The 18816-nt window shown below is 37.9% G+C and overlaps 1 protein-coding gene across 1 annotated transcript in view; it reads right to left on the bottom strand.

Moving 5' to 3' along the window:
• Window positions 1–18612, bottom strand: part of LOC149801186 (prefoldin subunit 3-like) — a 39660-nt gene extending 21048 nt beyond the window's left edge. Inside the window, exons 1-2 of the mRNA XM_089955219.1 lie at window positions 18504–18612; window positions 3036–3157 (exon numbers count right to left, since the gene is read on the bottom strand). Coding sequence (XP_089811345.1) covers window positions 3036–3157; window positions 18504–18575 — 194 coding nt within the window. The 5' untranslated portion in view covers window positions 18576–18612. The remainder of the gene's footprint in view (window positions 1–3035; window positions 3158–18503) is intronic.
• Window positions 18613–18816: the final 204 nt, after the last annotated feature.

Genomic DNA, 18816 nt, shown 5'->3' with positions numbered 1-18816 from the left:
ACCCATGGGAAGCTACTCACAAGCTTTCTCACACACCCACATTGGCCAAGCCAGAGACTTGAATCCATGTGAACAGAGGTCAGATGGCAGTGACCAATGGTCCAGAAAAATAATTCCAACTGAATTGGACACGATTATAGATTATCCAATTCCCATACTGAAAGGGTAATAGCACTGCCGAAAAAGGAAAACCAAATGCCTAAAGCTCTCTCTCTCTCTCTCCCCAATATTGCAACCAAATATGCAATGAAGGAAAACCACATTTTGATATCAGATACAAGAGACAGCAATATTTCTGAGGAGTATTTTTGACCCGAACTGATGCAAACAGTATCCATAAAATGGATGATAGCTACTAATTGTGTCCATAAAATGAATGATGGTTGCAAAAGGTGTCCATAAAATGAATGACTATTACTAATGGTGTCCATAAAATAATAATAATAATAATAATAATGAGGACTTTGTATAGCGCCTAATCTTTAGAAGCTCTAAGCACTTTACAACATTAGACAACACCTATAAGATAAAAAACATAATAATATTATTACAAAAACAAACAAAATAAAATTAGAAAAACATTAAAAAATAAAAAACATGCTGAGAATATTTCAGGTAGGAAACATTGTTAGGTCTTAAGTTTGTTCTTGCAGTCGAAATAAGTGAGTTTTGAGAGCCCTCTTGAATGTGATCACTGTATCTTTGTGTCTAAGTTCAGTGGGCAATTCATTCCACGTTGCTGGGTCCTGGTATGCAAAAGAACGCTGTCCATATGACTTTGTTTTCATAGTGGGAATAATGAGTATACGATTGTCAGAAGAGAAGCGTAAGTATCTTGTTGGTGTGTACACATGGGTGAGGTCGGATAGGTATGTTGGACTAGAGTCCGACAGAGAAACATAGCACAGAGAACAAATTTTACTTTTGATTCTGGATCGAATGGATAGCCAGTGTAGGGTACAGAGCAGTGGGGAGGTGTGCTCTGATCGTGGTACTCTAAGTATAATCCAGGCAGCTGTGTTTTGAACTTTTTGAAGTTTCTGGAGTAGATATTTAGACGAACCAGACAGAATTGAGTTACAATAGTCCAGTCTTCAAAGTACTAATGAACACACAAGTATTTCAGTGGCATCAACTGAAAGATATTTGCGAATTGAGCTGATGCATCTCAGCTCAAGATATGCAGCCTTGCATATGTTCATGACATGTTGGTGCAATGTGAGAGTACTGTCCAGAGTAACACCTAGGTTTTGTACTGATTGTGTGAATTTAATGTTGGCGTTGCTGATATTTATTGTTTGAGGTAAAGGATGTGAATGAGAAAGTCTTTTTGTTGTGATCAGAATGGCCTCAGTTTTATCATCATTCATCTGCAGCTTGTTACAAGTCATCCATGATTTCACATCAGAAATGCACCTCTCTACACCTTGGATGGTAGCATCAACTTCAGTCGGGTGGCTAGATTTGTATATTTGGGTGATGGCTACTAAATGTGTCCATAAAATGGATGATGGCTGCAAAAGGTGTCCATAAAATGAATGACTGCTACTAATGGTGTCCATAAAATGGATGATGGCTGCAAAAGGTGTCCATAAAATGAATGACTGCTACTAATGGTGTCCATAAAATGGATGATGGCTGCAAAAGGTGTCCATAAAATGAATGACTGCTACTAATGGCATCCATAAAATGAATGACTGCTACTAAAGGTGTCCATAAAATGGATGATGGCTACTAAATGTGTCCATAAAATGGATGATGGCTACTAAATGTGTCTATAAAACTGATGATGGCTACTGCATACCTTCCATCTCAATGAAAAGATAGAATTTTTACTTTACAGAGGAGGGTAGCTTCCATCTTGGAAATGTAAGCTATGGAATAGCAACAGGTAATGTTATTAACAATATTTTGTTGAAAATTCTTTTCTTTGGATGCAGGTTTGTATATATATATATATATATATATATATATATATATATATATATATATATATATATATATATATCAGTACAACTTAAAATACTACCATAGATGTGAAAATGAACACTAATCATGATATTAGGAAAACAATAGGTTACAGCAACCTAATGAAGAGGGGCTTCCTAGCATATCTTGAAAAGTCTTCTTGTAATTTTGTTTTTTTTCTGCACGTTCATTTTTTCTTTTTGCAATTTCATGTTTTCTTTTACTGTTCATAAAAATGAAAACATGATAAATACAAGCAATTTTTTAATGCCAACCTTTTCATATTATTTGCTAATGTATTCAATTTTGGAAATAGACTCTCTTTCTCGTTGTTATACAGATGTACTAAACCTGAGCCTAGATACAACATCTGATGTCTTCCATCAATATCACGTTGATAACTCCCAGCATGGTTAAACTTACATTGTACTCAGATTATTGTACTAAGGTCTAATGACGGGAGGATCTGAGGACTTCATGCTTTGTTATATTCTAATTAGAAATTATACTCCTTTATTCTTGGTATCACACCATAGCAATATTTACCATCATTTCCCATGTATAATACAGACCAAAATATGTTAATGCATAATGGACTCCTGAGTCAGGGACTACATCGCACAGTTAAAATGAAAATGAGAACAAACACCATAGATGCATACATGTTAATGCAAAATGGGCTCTGCTATCAGGGTCTGTACTGCATTCTTGAGATGCAGAACACCCAGATTGGTTTCTGAATAATGGACCCCATGATCATGGACTACAGTGTTCACTTCAAATTAAAAGCAGACCAAAAGTAATGAGGGAGATCAGTTGTTGTGTGAAGGAACCATGGACCAGGGTAAAAATTTCTGACGTGAGAAGTAGAACAAACAGCACTGACTAAGATCTATTATTGTACAAAGGACCAAATCAGGGTTTACATCTGAAATGAGATGCACTGTAAATTTTATAGGGGCATCCTAATATAAGCAAATACAGATGACTCTGGCATGTTATGGTAAGCAAATACTGATGACTCTGGCATGTTATGGTATGGCACATAGCCACAACTGATGGAGTACCTGGCTTTCTTAGTATTCAGGTTGTATTCCATGAACTTGTATTTATTATGTTGTTCATCTATCTTCTTCAAGACCGTTTCAGCTGGTTCCTCCATCTGCTTCATAAAACTGTCCACATCTTCCTACAAAAGTCATTTTAAACAACTAGTAATAGAGATCATCACAATATTTACAGAACTTATTTTTCACAATGATGTTAACACTGAATCGACAGGATACATTCTGCAAATAAAAATATAAAAATGTATAAACTAAACTAAATGTTTTGTTTTGTTTAGTTTTTGATGTTTTGCACAACAGCAACGCAAGTAGGTATTTAGTGGAAAGGCACATGGAAGCAAATTGATTAGCCCAAGGGCACACCATGGTAACTTTGTCATGAATCCTGAATATTAAACTTTTCATGTAGTAGGAGATATTTCAAGAAAACACATAAAAAACATCCATTCACTGGGATGATGGGAACCCTGTCAATATTCATAATTTTATGTGTCGAGATTAATACACGAGGTAAATTTTCATGTTCCACGTACTTCATTATATACAAAGATTACTGCATCAATCTCTTCATTCATGCATTATTCTTTAACTTGTTTGCCAATCTTTTGCACTGTTTTACTATATATAAAACATTTGACACTCATAAAAAATTGCTCCTGGTGGAACTTATGATCATAAAATAAACCAAAATAATCATTTGAAAAACTAATAAACTTACCAAAAATGTTCAACTTCACTTCAATAATTTCACAATATTTATAGTCACATGAATTTGTTCTCCAATACTATCGATGCTGAAGTTATTTCATGTGCATGTCAGTGTTCACATCGTAATTAAGTCATAATAATTTGTCAGTATTTCAGCAAATATATTATACTTCTCTCTTTTCATAACAAATCTGTAAATTAATCACCCAAGTACATCAACTATATACAAATAATCCCAATCATTCACTTGTCTTTTTCTCCAATGGACAAAACCTGTTGATATGCCAGTTGAGCTCTTTTTGCAGCTTTGGCAAAGATTTATTTAGCCTTCCTTTTTGTCACCAGTGACTTTTTTGGCTCAATGTGCAATTGTTTCTTTTCCTTCTCAATGAGAGCCTTTTTCATTTCAAGCTGGTGCTTGTATTGGTGACAGGCAGTGGGCATATTCTTACAGAGGGCTACATATGTTCTCTCATGCAAGAAATCTTTCTTCTTATAGTAATTAACTGCACTTTTTCCAGATGCCTTCTGAGCTTCGATTTTTCTGCATGCAGCTTCTTTTTTAGGTGCTGTTCCAAACTCTTCCAACTGCGATTACCGTAATTTAGATCTTTCTTGCAGACTGACCAACTAAATTTCCATCAACATTTTGCTCCAGCCATTCCCACTGCCATAGGTTTTTTAAACCCTTATCTAAACTTTTTGTGTCATACTCTCTGCTTCTTCTTTCCATTGCCATCAGTTTCCATTACACAAAGATTCACTGGATGAATTTAAACCTTTGACCAATCAGAAAACTCTTTACAAGAGTCATGTGCTAACTAATATATGGAACAAATAATTTACAAGTGTCGTTGCAGAATGGGACTGGCAGACCATTTTTAAAAAACCAAATCAGAGATGATATAAAAAATGGACTATATTAAGAAAATTCTGATTCAAGTCAAGAGAAAAGTGGAATTCCGCTTTAAAATGGAGAAAAATCATGTCTGAAGTAGACAAACTTTTAAAAATTCTTTCTCAGAGTAAGATTTATAAGTGAAAGCGAGGCCATACATGGAGTACGTGACAAATAACATCAATTAGGTTTTTCCAGAGGATTGACCCACATCCGGGCATCTGTTTTACATCGTAGCTAGATTTATTACTGATGTTTAGAGAAAGAATAGTCATTACTTGCCTCAACACTGGAGATGTCCAGCTGTTTTATGTTGTGACCAGTTATTTAGGGTAATTAGTTTGTTTTCTTCAAATTATTTGGATTCCATGAGATTATTTTCCCTGGAAATTATTGTGCTCTAAATTAGTTCTTGGACAAAGAGAGTTACCAAAATTTACCCAGAATTCAAAGACTGGAATATTTTTTATTTTCTGTGATTCAACAAAGAACTGTTGCCACATCAATACAACACTGACCACATCGTATGTCATCACCTTCCATTTTGGATTTCATCCGGATTCAAACTTAGTTTCATTAGGACTTTTTATTACTAGGCCTTCTATTTTTTAATTCTTGGATTATTTTTGGATTTGATTCATAAAATCATAACTTCCTTTTCTCCATTTTACCTTGTTTTTCTAGAGAAATAAATTATTTGTTAAATTTTACAAAGCTTATAGTTTTCAATCTTTTCTTGTTACTTTTGTAAGAGCCTAAACAGGTAAGACTATATGAGTTCTTTAAGAGATTTCTCCATTGTTAAATCGATTCCCTTACTGTGATAATTGTAATAAGCTCCTCGTTATGTCCTAAATACTCAATGCATTATAACTTATATAAAATACTAATCACTCACTAAAGTCCTTTGTTCAATATCTTATAAGTCATTTAATACACGGTAGCTGTGGCCAGGGTTTGCCAAAGTTAACATAAAGTCCTTTGGACTTTATTTACTTTGTGAGTGATTAGGAAAAATTTACACATTGATAAATACCCAACCATGATCATTTAATCCTATAATAAATTTGTGAGAACCTTGCATGATAATTTTCATGGAACAAATTTTTGGGAGATTTTAAAACAATATGCTGGTTTTTTCTTTATTTTTATATATGCTTATAAAAAGAGTCAATTATGTGCCCGATTTCCTTGACTGCACTTTAAATAAAACTTAATGTTCTACAAAATGCATTACAAATTTACAGTTTGACGTTTTCATCTAGAAATGACCTTTAATGATATCGTTCTATGGATAGGGTCATATACCATATCATAAATCCACAAATAAAGCATGGATTATTGGGACAGGTGTTTGGCAAACCACAGCTATCACGTAGTAATGACTCATAAATATAACACAGTGAACAACATGGAAGAGGTACAACAGGAGAACAACAACTGTTTAACGGTTTGTCTATGAAAAACTAACTCTTAAGAACTAATGCATCTGTACTACAAATATTCAGAAGGGTACAAACAAGACTTCACCCTTCTCCCAATTCAAATGTCATCTCCTCTTATTTTTGGCTCGGACTTGCAAGAAGACGAAAGAGGCCTCACTCACATGGCTGGCATCTGCCTAACAGCCAATTGTAAGAAAATGAAAGAGGCCTCACTCATGTGGCTGGCATCTGCCTAACAGCCAATTGTAAGAAGACGAAAGAGGCTTCACTCACGTGGCTGGCATCTGCCTAACAGCCAATTGTAAGAAGATGAAAGAGGCCTCACTCATGTGGCTGGCATCTGCCTAACAGCCAATTGTAAGAAGATGAAAGAGGCCTCACTCACATGGCTGGCATCTGTCTAACAGCCAATTGTAAGAGCTGTAAGCCAGGAAATTTCAGACTTTACTAGTTAATGTCTGAAAAGAACACAAACTACAATACAAAAATAAACAAACTTGGACTCTCCAGGATTACTGGGAAAAGTCTAGGCTATGGGTTGAGTACTGGATAAAGTCTAGGCTATGGGTAGAGTACTGGATAAAGTCTAAGCTATGGGTAGAGTACTGGATAAAGTCTAGACTATGGGTTGAGTATTGGATAAAGTCTGGGCTATGGGTTGAGTATTGGATAAAGTCTAGGCTATGGGTAGAGTGTTGGATAAAGTCTAGGCTAGGAGTAGAGTGTTGGATAAAGTCTAGGCTATGGGTAGAGTGTTGGATAAAGTCCAGGCTATGGGTAGAGTGTTGGATAAAGTCTAGGCTAGGGGTAGAGTGTTGGATAAAGTCTAGGCTATGGGTAGAGTGTTGGATAAAGTCTAGGCTATGGGTTGAGTATTGGATCAAGTCTAGGCTCTGGGTTGAGTATTGGATAAAGTCTAGGCTATGGATAGAGTGTTGGATAAAGTCTAGGCTAGGGGTAGAGTACTGGGTAAAGTCTAGACTATGGGCTGAGCATTGGATAAAGTCTGGGCTATGGGTAGAGTACTGGATAAAGTCTAGACTATGGGCTGAGTATTGGATCAAGTCTACGCTCTGGGTTGAGTATTGGATAAAGTCTAGGCTATGGGTAGAGTGTTCGATAAAGTCTAGGCTAGGGGTACAGTGTTGGATAAAGTCTAGGCTAGGGGTAGAGTGTTGAATAAAGTCTAGGCTATGGGTTGAGTATTGGATAATGTCTAGGCTATCTAGGCTATGGGTTGAGTATTGGATAATGTCTAGGCTATGGGTAGAGTCTAGGCTATGGGTTGAGTATTGGATAATGTCTAGGCTATGGGTTGAGTATTGGATAATGTCTAGGCTATGGGTTGAGTGTTGGATAAAGTCTAGGCTATGGGTTTAGTATTGGATAAAGCCTAGGATACGGGTAGAGTGTTGGATAAAGCCTAGGCTATGGGTAGAGTGTTGGATAAAGTCTAGGCTATGGGTAGAGAATTGGATAATGTCTAGGCTATGGGAAGAGTATTGGATAATGTCTAGGCTATGGGTAGAGTATTGGATGAAGTCTAGGCTATGGGTAGAGTATTGGATAATGTCTAGGCTATGGGTAGAGTGTTGGATAAAGTCTAGACTATGGGTAGAGTATTGGATAATGTCTAGGCTATGGGTTGAGTACTGGATAAAATCTAGGCTATGGGTTGAGTATTGGATAAAGTCTAGGCTATGGGTAGAGTGTTGGATAAAGTCTAGGCTAGGGGTAGAGTGTTGGATAAAGTCTAGGCTATGGGTTGAGTATTGGATCAAGTCTAGGCTCTGGGTTGAGTATTGGATAAAGTCTAGGCTATGGGTAGAGTGTTGGATAAAGTCCAGGCTATGGGTAGAGTGTTGGATAAAGTCTAGGCTAGGGGTAGAGTGTTGGATAAAGTCTAGGCTATGGGTTGAGTATTGGATAATGTCTAGGCTATCTAGGCTATGGGTTGAGTATTGGATAATGTCTAGGCTATGGGTAGAGTCTAGGCTATGGGTTGAGTATTGGATAATGTCTAGGCTATGGGTTGAGTATTGGATAATGTCTAGGCTATGGGTTGAGTGTTGGATAAAGTCTAGGCTATGGGTTTAGTATTGGATAAAGCCTAGGATACGGGTAGAGTGTTGGATAAAGCCTAGGCTATGGGTAGAGTGTTGGATAAAGTCTAGGCTATGGGTAGAGAATTGGATAATGTCTAGGCTATGGGAAGAGTATTGGATAATGTCTAGGCTATGGGTAGAGTATTGGATGAAGTCTAGGCTATGGGTAGAGTATTGGATAATGTCTAGGCTATGGGTAGAGTGTTGGATAAAGTCTAGACTATGGGTAGAGTATTGGATAATGTCTAGGCTATGGGTTGAGTACTGGATAAAATCTAGGCTATGGGTTGAGTATTGGATAAAGTCTAGGCTATGGGTAGAGTGTTGGATAAAGTCTAGGCTAGGGGTAGAGTGTTGGATAAAGTCTAGGCTATGGGTTGAGTATTGGATCAAGTCTAGGCTCTGGGTTGAGTATTGGATAAAGTCTAGGCTATGGGTAGAGTGTTGGATAAAGTCCAGGCTATGGGTAGAGTGTTGGATAAAGTCTAGGCTAGGGGTAGAGTGTTGGATAAAGTCTAGGCTATGGGTTGAGTATTGGATCAAGTCTAGGCTCTGGGTTGAGTATTGGATAAAGTCTAGGCTATGGGTAGAGTGTTGGATAAAGTCTAGGCTAGGGGTAGAGTACTGGATAAAGTCTAGACTATGGGCTGAGTATTGGATCAAGTCTAGGCTCTGGGTTGAGTATTGGATAAAGTCTAGGCTATGGGTAGAGTGTTGGATAAAGTCTAGGCAAGGGGTAGAGTGTTGGATAAAGTCTAGGCTAGGGGTAGAGTGTTGAATAAAGTCTAGGCTATGGGTTGAGTATTGGATAATGTCTAGGCTATCTAGGCTATGGGTTGAGTATTGGATAATGTCTAGGCTATGGGTAGAGTCTAGGCTATGGGTTGAGTATTGGATAATGTCTAGGCTATGGGTTGAGTATTGGATAATGTCTAGGCTATGGGTTGAGTGTTGGATAAAGTCTAGGCTATGGGTTTAGTATTGGATAAAGCCTAGGCTATGGGTAGAGTGTTGGATAAAGTCTAGGCTATGGGTAGAGTGTTGGATAAAGTCTAGGCTATGGGTAGAGAATTGGATAATGTCTAGGCTATGGGTAGAGTATTGGATAATGTCTAGGCTATGGGTAGAGTATTGGATAAAGTCTAGGCTATGGGTAGAGTATTGGATAATGTCTAGGCTATGGGTAGAGTGTTGGATAAAGTCTAGGCTATGGGTAGAGTATTGGATAATGTCTAGGCTATGGGTTGAGTAATGGATAAAATCGAGGCTATGGGTTGAGTATTGGATAAAGTCTAGGCTATGGGTAGAGTGTTGGATAAAGTCTAGGCTATGGGTAGAGAATTGGATAATGTCTAGGCTATGGGCTGAGTACTGGATAAAATCTAGGCTATGGGTTGAGTATTGGATAAAGTCTAGGCTATGGGTTGAGTATTGGATCAAGTCTAGGCTATGGGTAGAGTATTGGATAAAGTCAAGGCTATGGGTAGAGTATTGGATAATGTCTAGGCTATGGGTAGAGTGTTGGATCAAGTCTAGGCTATGGGTTGAGTATTGGATCAAGTCTAGGCTCTGGGTTGAGTATTGGATCAAGTCTAGGCTATGGGTAGAGTGTTGAATAAAGTCTAGGCTACGGGTAGAGTACTGGATAAAGTCTAGACTATGGGTTGAGTATTGGATAAAGTCTGGGCTATGGGTTGAGTATTGGATAATGTCTAGGCTCTGGGTTGAGTATTGGATAAAGTCTAGGCTATGGGTACAGTGTCTAGGCTATGGGTTGAGTATTGGATAATGTCTAGGCTATGGGTAGAGCCTAGGCTATGGGTTGAGTATTGGATAATGTCTAGGCTATGGGTAGAGTCTAGGCTATGGGTTGAGTATTGGATAATGTCTAGGCTATGGGTTGAGTATTGGATAATGTCTAGGCTATGGGTTGAGTATTGGATAATGTCTAGGCTATGGGTTGAGTGTTGGATAAAGTCTAGGCTATGGGTTTAGTATTGGATAAAGTCTAGGCTATGGGTAGAGTGTTGGATAAAGTCTAGGCTATGCATAGAGTGTTGGATAAAGTCTAGGCTATGGGTAGAGAATTGGATAATGTCTAGGCTATGGGCTGAGTACTGGATAAAATCTAGGCTATGGGTTGAGTATTGGATAAAGTCTAGGCTATGAGTTGAGTGTTGGATAAAGTCTAGGCTATGGGTAGAGTATTGGATAATGTCTAGGCTATGGGTAGAGTATTGGATAAAGTCTAGGCTATGGGTAGAGTATTGGATAATGTCTAGGCTATGGGTAGAGTGTTGGATAAAGTCTAGGCTACGGGTAGAGTATTGGATAATGTCTAGGCTATGGGTTGAGTACTGGATAAAATCTAGGCTATGGGTTGAGTATTGGATAAAGTCTAGGCTATGGGTAGAGTGTTGGATAAAGTCTAGGCTATGGGTAGAGAATTGGATAATGTCTAGGCTATGGGCTGAGTACTGGATAAAATCTAGGTTATGGGTTGAGTATTGGATCAAGTCTAGGCTATGGGTAGAGTATTGGATAAAGTCTAGGCTATGGGTAGAGCATTGGATAATGTCTAGGCTATGGGTAGAGTGTTGGATAAAGTCTAGGCTATGGGTAGACTGTTGGATAAAGTCTAGGCTATGGGTAGAGAATTGGATAATGTCTAGGCTATGGGCTGAGTACTGGATAAAATCTAGGCTATGGGTTGAGTATTGGATAAAGTCTAGGCTATGGGTTGAGTGTTGGATAAAGTCTAGGCTTTGGGAGAGTATTGGATAATGTCTAGGCTATGGGTAGAGTATTGGATAAAGTCTAGGCTATGGGTAGAGTGTTGGATAAAGTCTAGGCTATGGGTAGAGAATTGGATAATGTCTAGGCTATGGGTTGAGTATTGGATAATGTCTAGGCTATGGGTTGAGTGTTGGATAAAGTCTAGGCTATGGGTTTAGTATTGGATAAAGTCCAGCCTATGGGTAGAGTGTTGGATAAGTCTAGGCTATGGGTAGAGTGTTGGATAAAGTCTAGGCTATGGGTAGAGAATTGGATAATGTCTAGGCTATGGGCTGAGTACTGGATAAAATCTAGGCTATGGGTTGAGTATTGGATAAAGTCTAGGCTATGGGTTGAGTGTTGGATAAAGTCTAGGCTATGGGGAGAGTGTTGGATCAAGTCTAGGCTATGAGTAGAGTATTGGATAAAGACTAGGCTATGGGTAGAGTATTGGATAATGTCTAGGCCTTGGGTAGAGTGTTGGATAAAGTCTAGGCTATGGGTAGAGTATTGGATAATGTCTAGGCTATGGGTTGAGTACTGGATAAAGTCTAGGCTATGGGCTGAGTATTGGATAATGTCTAGGCTATGGGTAGAGTGTTGGATAAAGTCTAGGCTATGTGTAGAGTATTGGATAATGTCTAGGCTATGGGCTGAGTGTTGGATAAAGTCTAGGCTATGGGTAGAGTGTTGGATAAAGTCTAGGCTATGGGTTGAGTATTGGATCAAGTCTAGGCTCTGGGTTGAGTGTTGGATAATGTCTAGGCTATGGGTAGAGTGTTGGATAAAGTCTAGGCTATGGGTAGAGTGTTGGATAAAGTCCAGGCTATGGGTAGAGTGTTGGATAAAGTCTAGGCTATGGGTAGAGTGTTGGATAATGTCTAGGCTATGGGTAGAGTGTTGGATAAAGTCTAGGCTATGGGTAGAGTGTTGGATAAAGTCCAGGCTATGGGTAGAGTGTTGGATAAAGTCGAGGCTATGGGTAGAGTATTGGATAATGTCTAGGCTAGGGGTAGAGTATTGGATAAAGTCCAGGCTATGGGTAGAGTATTGGACAATGTCTAGGCTAGGGGTAGAGTATTGGATAAAGTCCAGGCTATGGGTAGAGTGCTGGATAAAGTCCAGGCTAGGGGTAAAGTATTGGATGATGTCTAGGCTAGGGGTAGAGTGTTGGATAAAGTCCAAGCTATGGGTAGAGTATTGGACAATGTCTAGGCTATGGGTAGAGTATTGGATAATGTCTAGGCTATGGATTGAGTATTGAATAATGTCTAGGCTATGGGTAGAGTGTTGGATAATGTCTAGGCTATCGGTAGAGTATTGGATAATGTCTAGGCTATGGGTTGAGTATTGGATAATGTCTAGGCTATGGGTAGAGTGTTGGATAATGTCTAGGCTATGGGTAGAGTATTGGATAATGTGTAGGCTATGGGTAGAGTGTTGGATAATGTCTAGGCTATGGGTGGAGTGTTGGATAATGTCTAGGCTATGGTTAGAGTATTGGACAAAGTCTAGGCTATGGGGAGTACTGGATAAAGTCTAGGCTATGGGTAGAGTATTGGATAAAGTCTAGGCTATGGGTAGAGTATTGGATAATGTCTAGGCTATGGGTTGAGTGTTGGATAATGTCTAGGCTATGGGTAGAGTGTTGGATAATGTCTAGGCTATGGGTAGAGTATTGGATAATGTGTAGGCTATGGGTAGAGTGTTGGATAATGTCTAGGCTATGGGTGGAGTGTTGGATAATGTCTAGGCTATGGTTAGAGTATTGGATAAAGTCTAGGCTATGGGGAGTACTGGATAAAGTCTAGGCTATGGGTTGAGTAGTGGATAATGTCTAGGCTATGGGTTGAGTATTGGATAATGTCTAGGCTATGGGTAGAGTATTGGATAAAGTCTAGGCTATGGGGAGTACTGGATAAAGTCTAGGCTATGGGTAGAGTATTGGATAAAGTCTAGGCTATGGGTAGAGTATTGGATAATGTCTAGGCTATGGGTTGAGTATTGGATAATGTCTAGGCTATGGGTAGAGTGTTGGATAATGTCTAGGCTATGGGTAGAGTATTGGATAATGTCTAGGCTATGGGTAGAGTATTGGATAAGTCTAGGCTATGGGGAGTACTGGATAATGTCTAGGCTATGGGTAGAGTATTGGATAAAGTCTAGGCTATGGGTAGAGTATTGGATAATGTCTAGGCTATGGGTTGAGTATTGGATAATGTCTAGGCTATGGGTAGAGTGTTGGATAATGTCTAGGCTATGGGTAGAGTATTGGATAATGTCTAGGCTATGGGTAGAGTGTTGGATAATGTCTACGCTATGGGTAGAGTATTGGATAATGTCTAGGCTATGGGTAGAGTGTTGGATAATGTCTAGGCTATGGGTAGAGTATTGGATAATGTCTAGGCTATGGGTAGAGTGTTGGATAATGTCTAGGCTATGGGTAGAGTGTTGGATAATGTCTAGGCTATGGGTAGAGTATTGGATAAAGTCTAGGCTATGGGGAGCACTGCATAAAGTCTAGGCTATGGGAACCAATAGTATTGCTACTGTTCAGAATGTACAACATACACCAAATCTATAATTTGTTGAAGTGCTTTATTCAAAGCCATGTCCAGATTTTAAGGTTGACCCATTTACAGCACATGAAACAAGCAAAGATATGTTACTTGCACCAGAAAGGTTACGGCTATAAAATTAAACATGCCCATGTCAATCATAAGACCCTGATTGTTAATAAATCAAACATCCCCATGACCCTGATTGCTCTAACCTTTACACGTTGAACACAGATCAGAATAAAATACCTGAATGTCTTTTCAACACTGCATAAAAGTGGTCAAAGCTGGGAAACCTTTCTCTGAATTTGAATTTGAGTGGTATACATTTCTGACAAATTTACATGAATTTGAGTGGCAAACACTTATGACAAATTTACATGAATTTGAGTGGTATACACTTCTGACAAATGAACATAAATTCACAAAGTAGTCATCTGAGCTTCCAGTTTGCATTTAATTTTTAAATTTCATTAATGCAAATCCACAGTAGCAAATATGTGCATGTGAAATGAAGCTGTTTGACCAGTCCTTGGCTTAAGTGGACCTATGTAGTATAGGGTCATACTGATTCTGGTACAATGAGAAAAAGTGAAATTTTCAGGTTATGAAAACTATTGTTTCAAGGTGTTTCCCAGTTTAACAAAATAAAAAAGATGTGAGGTTTAACTCTTATGTATATGTGTTCAAAGTGTTACAACTCCCAAAGTTATGGAACCACACAAAGTTATGGAACCACAAAAAGTTTTCAATGCTTATCAAAGATAAACTACTGCTATCCAAAAGTAATGACTAACCCACGCGAATATAGTGTCTGCAAAATAAACTCATTCGGAAGTGTCTGCAAAATAAACTCATTCAGTAGTGTCTGCAAAATAAACTCATTCAGTAGTGTCTGCAAAATAAACTCATTTGGTAGTGTCTGCAAAATAAACTCATTCGGTAGTGTCTGTAAAATAAACTCATTTGGTAGTGTCTGCAAAATAAACTCATTCAGTAGTGTCTGCAAAACAAACTCATTCGGTAGGGTCTGCGGTAGCATCATTTGGTTTGAAACTAGATCAAGAGGACTGTTAGATATTCCTGGTGACAATCAAGTTAGAAATTATAAACGGATGAATGTAAAAACTATTTCTTTGTCTATTTTCTTTATATCCATGATGCTTTTCATTGTTAAAATCAGAGGTTGGGACAAACTGCCAGGAAGGGTAAGCAAATACAATAGTATTCACAACCCTCCCATTTGTTTGTACCCCCTATAGATTTTAAAAAAATAATTAAAAAACAAAGCAAGAATGTAAACAATGGACAAGACTTTGTCATTTTATTCATCAATTTATAATTTCAAACCTAACTGTTGCTAGCGAGTCCTTACTGGCATTTCAAACAAAACAGAAGTTCTTGATGTAAACAAACAGAAAAGACTGCTCACTGGCCTTTTCTGGATTCTAGGACTGTCCATTTCAATAAAAACTGTGTAGCCTGCATGCAATATTTGCAATGTCTAGTGTTATAATTTCTATAAAAAATTTGAATAAATAAAGGGCAATTTCCATATATATGTAGAGATGCAACTCAAAAATTTACAGAATTATTTAGATTATCAAAGTCAGTGAACTACACATATGTTGCTTAAAAACAGACTTGCCCACGCAAATTTGGTGACCTAATCCAAGTTTCCTCCGACTCTTCCCAACCCATTTTTGATATTTGAACATTTATGTTGGGGTGTAGGGTCAAAATCATTTGCCTATCAAAAAGTTGGAATTCGTCGACACCATGTGGTGTTGGCATAGGGTAGTCACTTACTAGCTGGCCTAGCAAACTTGAACTGCCCTTCAGCGAGATATACCTGCATGAAATTCATAGGAATATGATTCATTTTCTCATAAAGTGTGAGATAACATTCGTTATGTCTTTAATCCACTGACAGATGAGACAAAACTACAACACTCATGAAATTTGAGCTGGAAGTTGCCATTTGCATTCCTAGTCACATTTCTTCACAAATCTCGCAACCTACATGTCAATGACATCAGAGATCTAACAGTCACGTGATATCAATAATAAATCATTTCCAGTGTTGCTGTAGAAAAAAAATCAAAAAATAAATATTATATTTAAAGAAACATGAAAGAACATAAACTTCTGAAAACAATGACTAGAAGTCTGTAGATTTTGCAGCAACTTGAAGAAAACTAGATTCACCAAGCAGAGAACACATGTAAATGTGGCAGTCATATGATAACAAAACATTGCTGACATATGCTCAGTACTTGATGAATCTGGTTTTCTCCACCTTGTTGAAATACTGATAGGTTTCTAGTCATTGTCCTCTGAAATGTTGAGAATTAAGTGTGAATTATAGTTATTTGCAAAGATAACATGACTTTTATTTAATATTTTCACATTTAATGTATAACTTTAGAAATGATTTGGTAATTTCTGAGAAAATAAATCATATTCCTATTGATTTCATGCATGTATATCTTGACAAAAGGTCTTTCATGTTTGTTAACCTGGTTAATAAGCAGCTACCCTATTCCAACACCGTATGGTGACAGCAAATTCCAACTTTTTGACTGGCAAATGACTCTGACCCTACACCCCAAAAAAAAAAATGTCCAAATATCATAAATAGGGTTGGAAGGGTCAGAGGAAACTCAGATTAATGGTGTCTGTGGTACAGTTCCCTATCCATCTATAAATATGTTGACGCAATCACACTTGACTATTAAGCAATGGGTGCACAGGTCTCTGAAACACTTAATCACGCATATTTGGACACAACTTTTTTTTATCTGGGATGCAGAAAACCAACAGGCAGGAGTCCTCCATATGCATGTAATAGGTGGGCAGCAAAATTCAAAGACTTGCCAGTCCTGCTTAAGCCACCTGCTTAGTGGGAAAATGTGTTGGTCAATTAGCTGTGCTGATATTTACAATGACAGAATTCAGTGGCTGAAAGATCCCTTGATGTACATGTTGCCATCATAAGAGTAAATCAAAAGAACATGATGCAATAGCTGGGTGGCAAGTTCAAAGACTTTGACTGGTGGCTGGGTGGAAATGTGCTAATATTTACAGTGCTTGAATTCAGAGGCAGAAAGATCCAGTGATGCACATGTTGTCATTATAAGTAAAAAGTACATCAAATAAACAACTTTAGCTTTCACTGTTGTGCTCCAAGTGTAGCTCAGTAAGTAGTGCACCTTGCAATCAAGACATGCTGAGACTTGGACAAAATGCCATTCACAAATTTGGATAAGTATTTTTGGAAGATTGTAATGAGATTCAGAAGATTACTAAAGTTACTATGACTGACAGTTTGAATGGAACAGTAGCCAAGTGTAAAAAAGTGTGTGATGCGTGGCTTAGCGTTAGGAATAAATTCCTTGGATTGACATAATTCAGTCTCACTTTGATGGACAAACAAGAGCTATATGTCAGTGTTATAAAGAATGTAGAAATATAACTCTAAGGCAACCAACAGTTCTTCTAATCTGCAAAGTTTTCTGAGAGGGGGCTGCAACTTTTGCTGGTGGAACTCCTATTTTTATCAAACTAGGATACCTGGACTTTGAGTTTTAAAATCCTAGTGAGACCTCTGGGGTGGCATGTGGTCAAAGTGAAAATAAAGACGGTAGCAATAGGACAGATAAAAGGGTAATGATAGGAAAGGCAGAAATAAATAAAAGAGTGTCAGTGTATGCTTTTCTCCCCTTATACTCGGGCCAATCCAGCTACCGTAGCGGCAACAAGATAATGAACCTCAACTGGCATCCTGAGAATCACTAGGTCTTACTTGTAGCTGGCAAGTTTGATTCGAAACGCCAAGTTGACAGTATTTGGGACACAATGGTGACAATCAGGTTAGAAAATATAAATTGATGAATGAAATGATTAACTAAGGTCTGACTATACATTCCCGTTTATTTGTACCCCGCTACCGATTTCAATAAAGGAAACTTTTAATGTGATAAAAAGTGCAAGGAACTTAGTCAATTCATTCATTGATTTATAGTTTCTAACCTGACTGTGATAAGAGTGGTTCTAACACCGTGATCGTCTGCACGTTTCATGCTTAACGGAAGTTTTCAATGTAATAGATGGACATGCTCGGATCCATTTCCAGTTACTGGACAAGTCCATTTTCAGCAAAGGGGTGTGTGCACGACACATACATGTTGTCTGTTTCCGATATTTACAATGTTGAATAAAATGACAACAACAAAATTTACCTTTCATGTGGATTTAACAAGCAGTTTAAATTGTATGTTCATGTGTGCAAAGGCCAAGGGACATAATTCCAAACTCAATGTTCTGGTAATTTATGGAATTTTCCAGCAGTTACCGAATAGGAAGAACTACGTCATTATGTTGTCAGATGGAAATAACTAACCCATAGTGTGCACAATATGGCGCCGTGTTAGTATGGAAAGTCCGTTAAACATGAAAGGTGACGAGAATGCCAGTGTTATTGCCATTCTGGTCACAGTCAGGTTAGAAATTATAAATCAATAGTTATGTGCACATTTTATCACATTAAACGTTTTCTTTATTTAAATCGGTAGGGGGGTACAAACAAACGGGGGTATATAATGAGACTATAGTTTTATGTATTATGCCTTTTGTTCTTAAAATCAGTAGGTAGGTACAAACAAACAGAAGGCCTACGAATACTATAGACCAATAACTTAAGTAGTAGTGAGCGGCCCAGTAGTCCGCCTGTACAAGTTGACACTCCATAATGGATCATGTCTTCATACGGTTGTTCTCCACAACCAGTCATGACGGAAAGAAGAAAAAAAGGCGGAGAACAACTTGTTGGTTTGGAGAAAACTATAGTAACCGTTCAATCCATACTAACGAAATAAGGATAGTCTTCAGAATCTGAGGTTATTTAACACAGTTTGAACTAGGTTCATACGGCGACACTACATTTTAACATGAAAAATTTAAATTTCAATGATGCATACTATAAATTCTGCCTGCGGTATGCCTGTCTGAGACTTCACGTCCGAGACACTCGTGTTTTCCTCAGATGCCATGTTGATTTTAATATTTCAGACTGGTAGCGCACATGCTTACACTAACTTGTGCAAAAGCAAGAGGCACAAAAATGAAAACGGAATATGATGGATAAATAAAAAGAAGAAACAAAACCGGACACATTTGTACTTTTCCAGAGAACGAGAAATAAATCATCGTATCACGATTAATAGGCGAATTTTACATCTAGATTTTGTAAGTGGTCCTTTATATGGCTGAGGTGTGAACCCAGACTTTATC

Source organism: Sinohyriopsis cumingii, chromosome 4 (genome assembly GCF_028554795.1).
Source record: "Sinohyriopsis cumingii isolate HCF-2022 chromosome 4, ASM2855479v2, whole genome shotgun sequence".
Lineage (NCBI taxonomy): Eukaryota > Metazoa > Mollusca > Bivalvia > Unionida > Unionidae > Sinohyriopsis > Sinohyriopsis cumingii.
The sequence above is the reverse complement of the archived record's forward strand: the minus strand, read 5'-3'. Positions and strand labels throughout refer to the sequence as shown.